The sequence below is a fragment of the Panicum virgatum genome, chromosome 1K, assembly GCF_016808335.1.
Source record: "Panicum virgatum strain AP13 chromosome 1K, P.virgatum_v5, whole genome shotgun sequence".
In the NCBI taxonomy this organism is placed as follows: domain Eukaryota; kingdom Viridiplantae; phylum Streptophyta; class Magnoliopsida; order Poales; family Poaceae; genus Panicum; species Panicum virgatum.
The window spans coordinates 43,122,777-43,136,194 of record NC_053136.1 but is presented as its reverse complement, the minus strand read 5'-3'; the positions used below and the strand labels follow the sequence as shown (position 1 = coordinate 43,136,194).

Below are 13,418 nucleotides of genomic sequence, written 5' to 3'. Positions count from 1 at the left end.
AAACTTAAACCCAGGAGGAGGAGGCCGGCACACGCGCGATGTCGTTGGAAGCATCAACAAAAAATCTTATCAACATTGAACATTTGCACTATACGAGTTCGACCCCTTATTTGGGAGTACTAACATAATTTACAAATCGTCAACATTTGACCTACGTAAACAGACATATACCGACCGACCTTGTATCCACCGGAAATTAAGCAAGGAAGTCACAAAAGTGCTTTAAGAACACCTAAAAGGTGGATATTGTAGCGCCAACAACTTATTTGTGAATGCAAAAAACCTAAGTTTAGCTAAAATCCTTAAGCCTTCTCTTCAAAACGTCCATAGATTTCTTACGAGCATTTTGCTTCACATTAGTGCGGTTCGAAAGGCTCCCAAACAGACTATCTGCAGAATCCTTGTACTTGTCACAAATGATGGCCAACTTCTTGTAGTCCAATGATCCATAGTTCCTCTGCCTTATCACCGGGTTCATAAAGTTCTCGGGCTGGCTACTGAGCAGGAGATTGACAAGCTGCCTAATTTCAACCAAACAATCTCTGAAAGTTGTTTCCTTGCCCAAATCCAACAGCCCTGTGCTATCAAATTTCTCGTCTGCAAATGCCTCCAACATTTTCAAGTCGATATCGAGTCCTAAAATTGCATTGACAGTGAACCTTTTCACACCATCGTTTAGAAGTGTTGTCATTATAGAGTCCGAGATGTGGCTAATTGCACCAGAAACCACCTTGTATAGAGCTTCCAAAGGTAGAATTGACTGGGCTGTTGATACTAGTGTTTCAAGATAGATCAGGACCTCGTTCATGTAGTCATTCGCATCATCTGGGGCATCCTCCGTGATCCAGTTAACATTTTCCAAAAGCACCATGAACTCGTCAACCTTGAAATTGGCTAGGTTTATTAGAGAATTATACACTGCATTCTGTGAGGCTTTTAGCACAGCTCGAGCAGTCAAACCAGAATGAGATCTCTCAGCAACTCGCTTGGGAATGCCGCACAAATGGGCAGAGTGCAAGAGGTACATATCACAAGCTTGGTCAAGAACAGATATATTACCAGCAAGTTGCATCATTTGTGACATGGCCAGTGAGCGAGCATATATCATGTTCAGAAGACTGTCATTCAATACCTCAATCAATAGCCTGTCTAGGTACACTTTCACCACATCATAGATGTTCATGAGACCACCATATGACAAGTAGCTGACAGAATCCTCGATGAAGGACCGAACGATACGACAGACCTCTGGAACAGAAGAGGAGAATGGTGCCACATATGGAAAATCAGGGATCGCATCATCGTATTCCAGATGAAATGCTGTCACATTCATGTTATACTCATATTCCTTCTTTATAACCATCTGTTCATACGAGTCATTAGTGAGGACATCATCTATCTGCTTCCGACACTCAAGAAGAAGCAATTGATGGTATTTGTCCCTACTTTTCTCAAGAACTTCAATCAACTGTGTGATTTGATAACCGTATTTGTTGACGGCTGCACCTAGAAGAGTGACATAATCTTTTATGAGGAGGAAGTGGCTGGCTGTACGCATACGTGAGAACTGCTCCTCCAATATAGATGTTATCTTGGCAATAGCTGTCTCCCATGTTGTTTCCACTTGGCTCTCAGACAACAATCCATCTGCAGTTCGAAGAACACGTTCTTCAACGATAAAAAATCCAGCTACCTGAGAAAGGTAGAGTTGATGGGACTCCAGGAATGGTTGTGAAGTGGAAATCTGCATGTCCAAGTTGAGTTGCATAAGCCTATTCTTGTAGTAATAGTCTCTGAACTTCTCCCCTATACCAAGACATATGTGCATGTGATGCGCCCGGTACACTGGCGTGACATCAAAATCTAATGCTGATTCTTCTTCTTTATTCTCTAGATTTAATGAATACAGATGCTCATCTGGTCCAGCATGGCTATGCCCTTCAGCTTCTCTCTGCCGAGCTCGCATTTCCTCATCTTTCTGGCATGCTAAGGAAGCCTGGTTTATAGAGACCTGGCCAATCTGCTTGGCCATTCTTCTGATATGAACAAGCCAGTCATTGAACTCGCTACAAACTTTCTTCTCAATGTGCAGCTTTATCAATGGGATCTGTCTCGCCACCACCTTTTTGAGAAGCTTCAAAGGAATGCTATTCAAGTAGCCCTTCTGAATCAGGTCTAAAGTCTTCAGTGCAGGATGAAACTTAGCTTCTGCAATATAATTATTGCATGTCATGCACAAGCTGAAGACCTTGATACAAATCTTTAGTGTTGTTATGGCCTCCCCCACATTTTTCTTGACAGAACATATCTCAAGAAGTTCATCAAGCTTAAATAGTAGGGCAGTAGAAGCCTCTTGCAGGTGAGAATTCTCACCAGAGAGCATGCCCTTCAGCTCCTCAGCGTCGACCAACACACCACGTAGTTCATCAACAGCAACAATGAAATCCTCATAGTGAAGTCTACATAGCTCTTCAATCTCAACTTCCTTCTTCTTCACAATGCTTCTAAGATTATGCATGAGAGCTTCAGGTTTTCCAGATTCAAATGAATGGCGAATGATGGGACCCAAATCCTCACCATTTGTAATAAATGCAGCAAGGCCCAAACCAAGACCTCCATCTCCACTTTCCACTATAGTCCTCTTCTTTGGTGGAGCTGACATTGTTCAACTGTAAAAAAGAACAAACAAGTACATTGTTTCATTGCGGATGTAGCAGTGCGTAAAATGGGTAGCATCACAATTCATAAGGCGGTTTACATTACAGCCAAAATAAAGATGGTCTGGGACAGCCAAACTGCTAAACAAGAGCTTACTCGTTCTAGCTTTCTTCTCAGTGTACAAGGGTATTGACTTTGCTAATATAGCCCTTTCTAACACAAGCAAAAAAACAAAGCTTACTTTTTCTATATTCACGGTTTAATTTCAATTTTGTAATTATCTAAATATATTAGCTATATTGACAACCCATATATTTATTCAAAAATACAAAAAACTGTAGCCCGGTATTAACCTATGTATTTATTTTAAGAGACTAAAATCTTGAGCCAGGTATTTTCAAAATCTAAAGACTAAAACATTTTAATATGCCAGAGATACAATTTATGCAAAAGATAATAACTTATGCAATTGTTCATAGAAAGATATTCATGATAGACAATGCTAGGAAGGTTACCATTAAATCAATTGAAAGTGTTAAATTTAGGATCGCTTAAGTTTGCCAAGGTGTAACTTTCATCCCTTAGTTACAATTGGTGTAAATAAATCCCTTAACTAATTCAACTAGTACATAAATCATCCTTATGTTGCCTTAACAACCGTTTAGTGCAATTTTGAAAATAGTGTTTAGACAAATAATCATTTAAAAATAATTGTTTAATCATGTCATGTTTGTTAGAGTGAAATAAATTTCTTAATGCGCCTACTAATAAGAAACAAGAATAGATTCTTACTCCGTTTGTACGTTGAGTTGAACAAATCATTATAAAAATATGTGAGAATCAGTTTTGATAATTTTTGCTAGAAAAAGTAAAACAACTCTTTACCCTTTATTGGCACCCAAACCTTTGGCGGCTGCCAGATGACACTAGACCATTACTTAGCCGAGATGTTAATTAGTGCACTAGCTTAGTTAGGTAAGTGATTAATTTGCAGTAATTAAAATATAAAAGGTAAGAGTTACACTTTTGAGACAGGTGAGGGATGAAAAATACCTTTTTTATCTTAAATTAAACCACTTCTACCGAAGGAAATAGTACCTACATATGCACGAAAATGAAAGAGGAGGGGGGGGGGGACAACATCTAATACAAAAGGTAAATTATCAACTCTACCACACTGAAGAAGGAATAATCGCACAAACCACAACTAGATGAGACACTCAAACTATTAGCGGCAACAACTCCACATCAAATGTGGATAAAAAAATAAAAATCTTACGATGCAATAACAATTGGCCCTCGCCGCAAGATCTTGGCGCCTTCTCTGCTCAGAGCATATAGCAGCACTGCAACGAACCATTCAATGCCACCAACACGCTGCAATATCAAAAGCAGTAGCACCATCAGAATGTCAGATAGTCGACGGCTGCGGGGAATTTCGATTGGCTCCAAGAACAGGCCTGATTACCAAAATCGACGAGGAGCCAACTAATGTTGGGCTTGGCCGCACCTACACCAGAATCCACGAAGGAGCTGGCGAGCCGTATGGAATCGAACTCGATTGGGGATGAGAGGGGGGGGGGGGGGGGGGGGGAGAGAGAGAGAGAGAGAGAGAGAGAGAGAGAGAGAGAGAGAGAGAGATGGTCGGTTTTCCATTTGTGAGGCTGAAGAAGGCGTGGATGGATCCACAAGACGCGCGCGCGCCTCGCTGCTTACTGATTCTCCACCCATCTGTTTCCTTCCGCAATAGCAGCAAAGATCGACAGAAGGAGAGGACCAATATTTTTTTTCTTTTTTGACTTAGACGACGAACCACACACTCTCCATTTTTAGTATATCCCTACTCTTAACAAATGAAAAGACATATTCAACTTGATTGCCCTACCCCTTTTAACGCATTTCACAAGTATGGAAGCAGTTCATACTCACATGCATTCGCATGCATGCAGTAAGCAAAATTTTGAAAAAGTCATAAGCAATACTCCTTCCTCCTAGAATGTAGTTAGTTTATACTCTCTCAGACAGCTTATGAAGAGCGATATTGCTCCATGAAAAAAAATATTTGTCCTTCTGAACAAATCTTCTTAGGAGAGGTCACGACCACAAGCGAAGCCACATCTCAACGCAGCCTGCCACCGCATAAATGCGCAAAAAGCTCTATCTCATTGCAATTCAGCTGCTTTAACGATTACCCCATCGTACGTCTGAGTAGAGAAGTAGCAAATCATCATTGATGACAACACTGCATATGCGCAAGTGGAAATGAGGCTGTCTGTTGTAGAACATCATAAAAGAAAATGAATAAACATTATATTCTCAGTTCTCAAACACGCAAATTGCAGACGATAGACCATTAGCAACCCCAAAATGTATAGAACCGAAGCAGAGATAAGTAGTCAATGTGATTAAATTGAATTTATTTTTTTCCTGCTCTCAGCAATCTTGTAGGCTCATATCCAATTGACTTAAGACAAGGGTTAGATAAACATAGTAACATAGCCCGCTACTAATCGTGCAGGTCCTGATCACGGGTGGATCGGAGGGGATGAGCAAGATCACCACACCATGTTCTATTTCCCCAAACGAAATGAATCAGTGGAAAGAAAAAAGCTTTATCAATGGCATCTGTGTCACCACCACATTTTTAAGAAGCTTCAAATGAATACTATTCAAGTAGCCCTTCTGAACCAGGTCTAAAGTCTTCAGTGTAGGATGAAACTTAACTTCCGCAATATAATTGTTGCATGTCATGCATCATCTGAAGATATTAACATAAATCTTCAGTGTTGCTATGGCCTTCCCTAAGTTATTCTTGACAGAATATATATCAAGAAGTTCATCAAGCTTAAATAGTAGGGCAGTAGAAGCCTCTTGCAGGTGAGAATTCTCACCATACAACATTGCTCTTAAGCTCCTCAGTGTCGACCAACACACCATGCAATTTATCAATAGCAACAATAAAATCCTCATAGTGAAGCCTGCATAGCTCTTCAATCTCAACTTGCTTCTTCTTCACAATGCTTCTAAGATTATGCATGAGAGCTTCAGGTTTCCTAGATTCGAATGAATAGCAAATGATGGGACCCAAATCCACACCATTTGTAATAAATGCAGCAATACCCGAACTAAGACTTCCATCTCCACTTTCCACTATAGTCCTCTTCTTTGGTGGAGGAGACATCCGCACGGTGGATAGGATTCGAACTCGCGACAGCCTCTAGTCTCGCTCGTACCGTACTTATCATCCCACCTACACAATAGTTGTGATTAGGAAAAAAAAAATACTTTCCAACCGATAATAAAAGTGATACAACGCATTAGTACTGTGTGGAAACACCACCCGATACTAATGTATCGCTTTTAGTACCACCCTAGACCCTTCGGTCCACTTCTAAAAATACCGATATGAACTAAACCAGTACTAGTGCATACATTAGTATCGGATCTAGTTCATGCAGGCACTAAAAACTTTTAGAGTGAATCGATAGTCCTTTTTGTACTAGTGTTATGATCTCAATTCAAATCCTCCGACCCATAATGATCTAAGAATTTATAAGTTTCTTTGTTGAAAGAATTTAGAACTTCGTTAATAGCACAACTAAATTCCTATAAAGTGTGCCCACAAAAAGAAAAAAAACAGTCAACAATTGGAATGCTTGCCCAAATCTTACTCAACGAAAAGTTGTACTCAATAATCCTACCTCTTAGGTCCAAGTTCTTTCGATAAGAATCCAAGCAGAAAAAGCAATCATCTGAGAGACACATTTTTCTATTAAAGTCCATGACAATCCCTACCGTTTTCTCTTTGTACACAACGCAACGCCGGGTCAAAACACCCCATCCATTTCGATACTTCTGACGGGAAGGCCTAAACAAAAAGCGGACTCTGCGAAACGCCAAGCTCCAAACGACTCGCCGGCAGTGAAGCTGTTGCTGTGCACTCGACTCCAAGACAGGCGCACCGAACAGCCGAGGCCCAACCATTTGGTGACTACGGGAGACTGCTGCTTTGCCGTGTGCCAAAGCACACGGCAAAACCCTATATGCACACGGCAAAGAGCACACGACATTCAGACGTCGGCAAAGGCGTCGTTTGTCGTGTGCCATTTATCGGGCACACGGCAAAGCCTTTGCCGTGTGCCAAAGCTGACCCACGGCAAAAAAAAAGCAGAAAACCTGGGAAGTGACGTGGCGGCCGCCTTTGCCTTGTGCCTGTAGACGTGGCACACGGCAAAGTTCAAATGTTTGCCGTGTGCCTTGGCTTTGGCACACGGTAAACATTGGTTTCTTTGCCGTGTGCCATGGTTTTTGCACACGGCAAAGGTCTCTGATCCTATATTTTCTGTTTATTGCGTATATGGTACCCCAAATAATACAAACAGTTCACATATATCATAATAATCATCGTATGCAATCCAAATAAGCATCGGATGCATTCAATATTTTCCAGAAATGCACAAATACAAATAAACTCTAGTATCGTTAATCGGCAACCACAAGTTTAAGTCAAATCCATACAAGTCCATACGGCAAAGTCCATACAAGTTCAAGTGCAAAGCTTGTCTCTAGAAATGAAGTCCATACACTTCACGGGGCCGCCGGCGGCGGCGGCGGTGGCGGGTGTTGCGGCCACATCGGCGGGGGCGGCCATGTAGGCATCTGCGACCAACCTGGCTGCTACTGCTGCTGCTGAATCCAAGCCACCCATTGAGGCGGTGGCCACACAAACTGCTGAGGCTGCTGAGTCTGCTGCACCGGAGGCGAGAAGTCAGGATTTACTGGCCCATCATTGGATGTCGCCGACTGATTCTACACATAAGCGAATATATATTGAGTTACATAAGAATGAAACTACAAGCATGAGCCTAAGTTCTAAGTCATTGTAGATGTATCATAAGATATTATTTTTAAGTAAATCTAGGTTAATGCTAAGTCACTAAGACATTCCGAAACTAGATAGGAGTCAAAACCACTTACGGTAGGAGGAGTTTCTGCACGACGAACAAGTGGGGCCGGAGGGAATTGTGGAGGCGAAACACCCATCGCCGAGCCCAGGCTTTGCATAAATGTTAGAGCTTGATCCAATTTTTGCTGCATGTCGTCCCGCTCGGCCCTCCACCTCTCCTCTGCCGCCTCCTGCCGTGCTTGGAAGGCTGCTTCCATCTGGGCCTAAAGGATTTGATCCCAGGGTTAGAATTCAAAGCGAACATATGTAAAAATGGAGGAACGACGGATGAAACAGAAACAACATTGACAGCCTCAATCTGAGTCTGTGTAGTGTCTGGCCGTGGGCGTATGGCAGGGCTTGAGCTGGTACTCCTGGCTCGAATCTGCGAGAGAGTGGGAGTAGTCGCCGTGTCGACTAAGCTGTCGCCAAACTAGTACCGTCCATGCTTCTTGCCTCCTCCCGCCCTCATGACGACTTCTCCATCAATGGGCTCATTGATCGCATCAAACTCCGGCCCATGAACTTCTTGTGCCATCGAGGTGTACCCACTGAGGCGGTTGTGGACGCTTGCGTTGCTGTACACTTCGGGCGGATCCTGTGGGTTGAAGGTGACATCGGACATCGCCTTTCCTTTGTGGGCCAAACAGTATGCCTGGACTTGGGTGCAAGGCACACCACCATGTGACGACGACTGCGAAAAAAGGAAGATGATTAGAAATTATGCAGAATTGAGCGTTAGAATAAAGAAATTAATTCACATACATATCTAGTCGCGTACGCCTTGAGGTTACGGTTGCCCTGATGGTGCGATGCACCTGGCATCAGCAAACGCCACTGCCGGGCAGCCTCGTGCATCTCCACCCACTCTTGCGAGCACCACCGGTCCACTATCATTTCCCAGTATGGATAATCATTGGCAATCCACCACGGAGGCACCTGCACATCATCAATATCTAATACATTTAAGAAGAACAAATGGAGCATAGTTGATAACTCCTTAAGATTGAATCTTTACCCGCAAGTATTGTTCCCGGGTAAGTCTGATGTCTCTCGCAGGTCCTTTGTAGATCCTCACTTTTTCGATCCTGGCCTTGTAGTCGATGATGGCCTGGATGCGCGCCTCGTAAAGCATATCTGCCACCAGCTTATAACAAGCTCTGCTAGCCACCTGCATCGCCCTAAGAGGCTGGCTGACGTACCCCAGCAATATCCATGGCGCCTGGGTAGTGTCGCTTGCAGAGGAGGCCCAGGATGCCATTGTGTAAGGATCGATGGACCAAGAGGGGGGGGGGGTGAATTGGGCATTTTTCAAATTTCTAAAGCAATTAAAACAACCTTAACCTATGCAATGCTAGTAAGGCTCAATTCACCAACCGGCTAACTAAGCAAACTACACAAGCTACTAAAGATACAACAAGAAAAGAAACTAAGCAAGGTAGAGCAAAGTTATGATCTATAAGGTCAAGCACATGAAAAGTTGCATGAAAGTAAATGCTTGAAATGAAAGAGTGGGCAAGAGACATCCGGATTTTTTCCTGTGGTGTCGATGTGTTGGCACACACCCCTAATCCACGTTGTGACACTAAGAGTCTTGTCACCTCCCATGTCACCGAGACTCGGGTGCTCACTAAGAGTCTCCGTTCACCATCCCGGCGTGGTGGAGCTCAAGCCATGTACAAACTTCTTCGGGCTCCTACAATCCTTGGCAAGCTCCGGAAGAAAACACCTTCAATCACCAAGATCGTCTAGGTGCTGCCAATCAACAAGAGTAACAAGCTCCTAAGCCTTCACTTGACCTACACTCACTTGGCCCTAGCTCAAGCATACTTGCAACACTTGCAAAGGATGAATTCTTCAAGGTTGAAGCACAAACAAAGTACTAGATCTTCTCTCTTTTGCTCAAAGCACTTTCTCTTCTTCTCAAGGGTGGCCTCAAGTATTCAAGGTGTCAAAGGCAACTGAAATGAGACAGGGGGTGCCCTTATATAGAGTGGAGGAGGTCACATAGCCGTTGGAAGTTTACTGTAGAAAAACCGTGACCACCGGAAGAACCGACGGGATAGAAAGTATAAGCATCGGTTCAACCAGTCTCTCTGTGTCCAATTAGTAGCCGTTGGAGTTCTTACACAGTGTCCACGCTTGCGTCATTGCACTGGTGCATGCTCTATAGGGGCATTGGTTCAACCGGTGCTGAAGAGGTTCACTGATCAACTCAAAAAAGCGTTCTGGAACAAGGTACATCCAATGCACCGGTGCTTTGATTCTGAAGTGTCGGTTCAACCGGTGCTAAAGAGAAGTTGAAGTCCACCAAAACATGCTCTCTGGAACAAAGTACATCTAATGCACCGGTGCTTTTCTTGGGACCATCGGTTCAACCGGTGCTATAAAGTTTTTGACTTGATTCCTGCCTGCTTCCAGAGAAGATAGACCGACAGGGCATTGGTCCTTCCGCCAAGCATCGGATGCTCCGATGATAGGGCATCGGTTCAACCGGTGCTGCTGTTTTTCTTTGTTTTCAGCTGAATTGACTTGGATTTGAATGTAACTTCGATTATTTCTTCTTCCAAGCGTTGTGTTAACTTCTATTGACCATCTTAGACTATTTTTGAGCGAGTGTGCAAGATTTCTTAGGCCAACTCAATTTTGATCAAGCTACTAACTCATGAACCCCTCTTAATAGTACGATCAAGAACTAGAAACTATAAAACCTAGCTAAATCAAGTATCCTTCATCTCCTTGTGACACTTGAGACTAGAAAGGTCCTTAATCTTTCAAATTGAGTCCTTGGCTCGCATGATTATTTCGAATTGAGGGGTCTCCTTTCATATTTCATATGAGACTAAACCAGTTATTGAGTTTTCCTTTAAAACACATGTTAGTCGCATACGGTTGTCATTAATCACCGAAACTTACCATTAGCATCTATCGGCCTAGATGTGCTTCAATCTCCCCCCTTTTTGGTGATTGATGACAACACAAAGTAGAGATACACAAGATATGAAATTGAAAGCGATAAACAAGCATGCATTACTTGAAATAAAGCACATGTAGGGACATGTCAACACAGAGCATACACAATATCCAAATAACATGTCCATACACAAAATCCATGAAGATCTAATCACGCCACAAACCACCAAGCTCCCCCTATCTCTACTCCCCCTATCTATCTCCCCCTTTGGCAACAAAGCACCAAAATGGAAGGCGATCTAATCCTGAGCTGGAGAAGGCGGGGTCTTCAGACTCGGTCCGGTGGAGAACTGAGCGGCGGAGTCGTCGGCGTCGGCGTCCGTCCAGTCGTCGTCGACCGAAGAGGACTTCTGCTCGACCGGAGTCGTCGGAGCAGCAGAAGTAGCTGGTGTAGCGGTAGTAACTGGCTCGGCGACGACCGTGGAGTCCATCGGAGGAGCAGACGTGACGGGAGTCAGGTCTGGCTGTGTAGAGCGCACGACGGACGAACGGAGCACCTCAGGCTAAGAAGGTGAGTCGAACGTGAGTGACTGAGCTGAGGGGTGCTGTAGCTGATGCAGAACCTGCTACTGTCTGAGGGACTCTGCACGCTGCTCGGCGGTCCAGATACTAGGCTGTGGAGCATGAGCCGGAGCAGCAGTGGAAGTATGAGCAGGACTGGCAAACAACCCGGTCTGAAGAAGGGGTGACATCGGGAATGACGCCAAGGGTGTCTGCACAAAACCGCCAACAGGTGGAGCGGGAGCAGTGGGGTCGAACTGGAGCTGCCGGGGTGTAGGAGCTGAGGCTCAGGTAGTCCAGTGTGACGGTACAGCTGACCGAAGCATCCCGAGAAGAAAGTGAACATCTGCTGCTGGATCTGGGACTGCTGCTGCAGCTGTAACCTCATGGCCTCCTGCTGCTGCCGAATCCCCTCAAGCACTAGAGTCTGGGCCTCCTGCTGGCGAGCCTACTCGGCTTGCATACTCAGCTGAGCTGCAGCAAATCGGTCCTGCTGGTCAGATAGCCTCTGAAGAATAGTAGCGAGTGCATCGGGCTGAGTGACCTGAGCAGTGGTAACCGGAGGGGCAGGGGTGCGGGCTGCCCGAGAGGATCCTGCCTCATTATCATGAGCTCCTCGAGGGACGGTAACAGTAGGTATGAAATCCTCGTCATCCTCCGAGTCCTCTGAGTCTGTGATCAGGTAGTGTGGGAGCTGGGCCTCTGCTGCTGCTAGTGAAGCGTCCTCAGCTGCAGTTGGATCATCTACAACTCTACCCTCAGCCAAGACACGCTCATCCAAAATCTGCTGTGCCCTGTGCTGGCCTCTTGAGCCACGACGACCGTCTCGAGGAGTAGCGGGTGAGTAAAAACTGAAGTGCGTCCTTGACTGCTCTAGCTCATCCATATGCTCATTCTGACTGAGCTGAGCAAGTATCCAACAGATCCAATGAGCAAAAGGATGGCGATGGTGAACTGTCATCCCATTCAGAATCACGTCCTCTAGCTCGCAGATAAAGAAGTCAACGAGGTTAAAGTCACGACCTGTCATGATGTACAGTAAGAGCCACTGCTGCAGAGCTGTAATCCCCCTCATTGTATCCAATCCGGAACAACAGACTCTTCCTCAAAGCTAGATGTACTGAGTGAGCTACGGGAGTCAGTCTGTCCGGGGTCCTCGGTGTGCCAGGCAGGAAAGGCTGCTGAAAGAGAACGCTGATCTCCTCGTCAGACGGGACGTGAGACTCATGAGGACGACGAGGAGGCACCGTGTTGCCATAAGCCTGATAGTGCACGAAGTGTGGCTCCTCGGCAATCTGAACTCCAAGCAGGGTAGCTAAACGTGCTTGAGTCAATCTGTAATGCCTCTGCTGGAACATAAAATCGATGAACTGTCGGTCCTCCTCAACAAATAGGGTGGCGTAGAAAACGCGAACCCACTCTCTGATGTACCGAGACCTCTCATTCAGTAGAGCTGGTAAACCCTCATATCTCTCAAACAAAGAGAGGATAGGAATGCCTCCTGCTGCCACGCGCATAGCCACCCAGTGGAGCATTTTGTGCTCACTGATCTTGATATACATCTGGGTATAAGCGTGGTAGAAAGACTCCTGGAGCAGAGTGTGAAAGCGACGGTCAACTCCAATATCCCTCTGCTTGGGAAACCACTGCTCCGAGGTCACATATCTCAATCTCTTGACCCTAGGTCCTGGAATGCCCCTGAGATCCAATAACTCTACCTCGGGCAGCTCCTCACCACTGTCCTGACCTCCTGTCTCAGTGCCACTGCCGGTGTGCTGCTACTGTGCATGACCTGCTCCCCTCTGAGTACCACCACCTCTAGTCCGTGGACGTGAGCGGGACTCAGGTGTGGTCTGAGCTGTCTGAGTACGTCCTGAGCGACGTAACTGCTGCTGTGGCTCCCCCTGAGCCTGAGGATCTCTGATCCTGAGTGAACCCTGCCTATCTGTTGCGTCTGCAACTGCCTCAGCTTGCTCTCGCTCGCGGTCCTCACAGGTGCACTTCTTCTTCTGCACAACCATCTTACTCTTGCCCTTTTTATCTCCTGCCATCTGTCATAGAGAAGCAAAACATTGATTTGATTTGAGCCTATGATGTGAATTTTAGTGGATAACCTCTGAAAGAACACACTAATATAGATCTCATCAAGTCAAGAGCCAAGATGTGTGTGTGAGAGGCAAGGGTCATATGTGAACATGTGTGTAAAGGATAAGAAAATGAAGATACATCACATGCTAGGAGGGGCAGCACCATACCCTTGCAAATCCAAGATTTGGTCGAGAAGAAATCGAAGAAAGAGCCTAAGAGGCAAATCCTCGAACACCTTGCGTGCCCTCGAACC

The 13,418-nt window shown here is 45.1% G+C and overlaps 2 protein-coding genes across 5 annotated transcripts; both read right to left on the bottom strand.

Annotated features, from left to right (window-relative positions):
- Nucleotides 1-214: 214 nt before the first annotated feature.
- LOC120657236 (exocyst complex component SEC15A-like) lies at nucleotides 215-3,056 on the bottom strand. The gene has a single exon (XM_039935520.1). It carries the CDS (start codon nucleotides 2,660-2,662, stop codon nucleotides 290-292), a length of 2,373 nt encoding a protein of 790 aa, XP_039791454.1. The 5' UTR covers nucleotides 2,663-3,056; the 3' UTR covers nucleotides 215-289.
- Nucleotides 3,057-7,320: 4,264 nt separating this feature from the next.
- LOC120657222 lies at nucleotides 7,321-8,749 on the bottom strand. 4 transcript variants are annotated; one of them, XR_005668107.1, is made up of 4 exons: nucleotides 8,622-8,749; nucleotides 7,908-8,542; nucleotides 7,636-7,827; nucleotides 7,334-7,467 (listed from the first exon to the last, which is right to left on the bottom strand). XR_005668107.1 is itself a non-coding variant. In XM_039935504.1 (2 exons), exons 1-2 carry the CDS (start codon nucleotides 7,819-7,821, stop codon nucleotides 7,336-7,338), a joined length of 318 nt encoding a protein of 105 aa, XP_039791438.1. In that variant the 5' UTR covers nucleotides 7,822-7,896; the 3' UTR covers nucleotides 7,321-7,335. The 4 variants fall into 4 exon arrangements, 1 of the variants encoding a protein (XP_039791438.1); XR_005668108.1 differs by having other exon boundaries at nucleotides 7,337-7,467; nucleotides 8,044-8,704; XR_005668106.1 differs by having other exon boundaries at nucleotides 7,339-7,467; nucleotides 7,908-8,704.
- Between the last annotated feature and the right edge of the window lie 4,669 nt (nucleotides 8,750-13,418).

Excerpts from the sequence above, each read along its gene's own strand:
- LOC120657236 (XM_039935520.1), bottom strand. The coding sequence starts at position 2,662 with ATGTCAGCTCCACCAAAGAAGAGGACTATAGTGGAAAGTGGAGATGGA.
- LOC120657222 (XM_039935504.1), bottom strand. The coding sequence starts at position 7,821 with ATGGAAGCAGCCTTCCAAGCACGGCAGGAGGCGGCAGAGGAGAGGTGG. Across the intron at positions 7,468-7,635 it reads GTGCAGAAACTCCTCCTACC|AATCAGTCGGCGACATCCAA; the intron begins GTAAGTGGTTTT and ends GCTTATGTGTAG.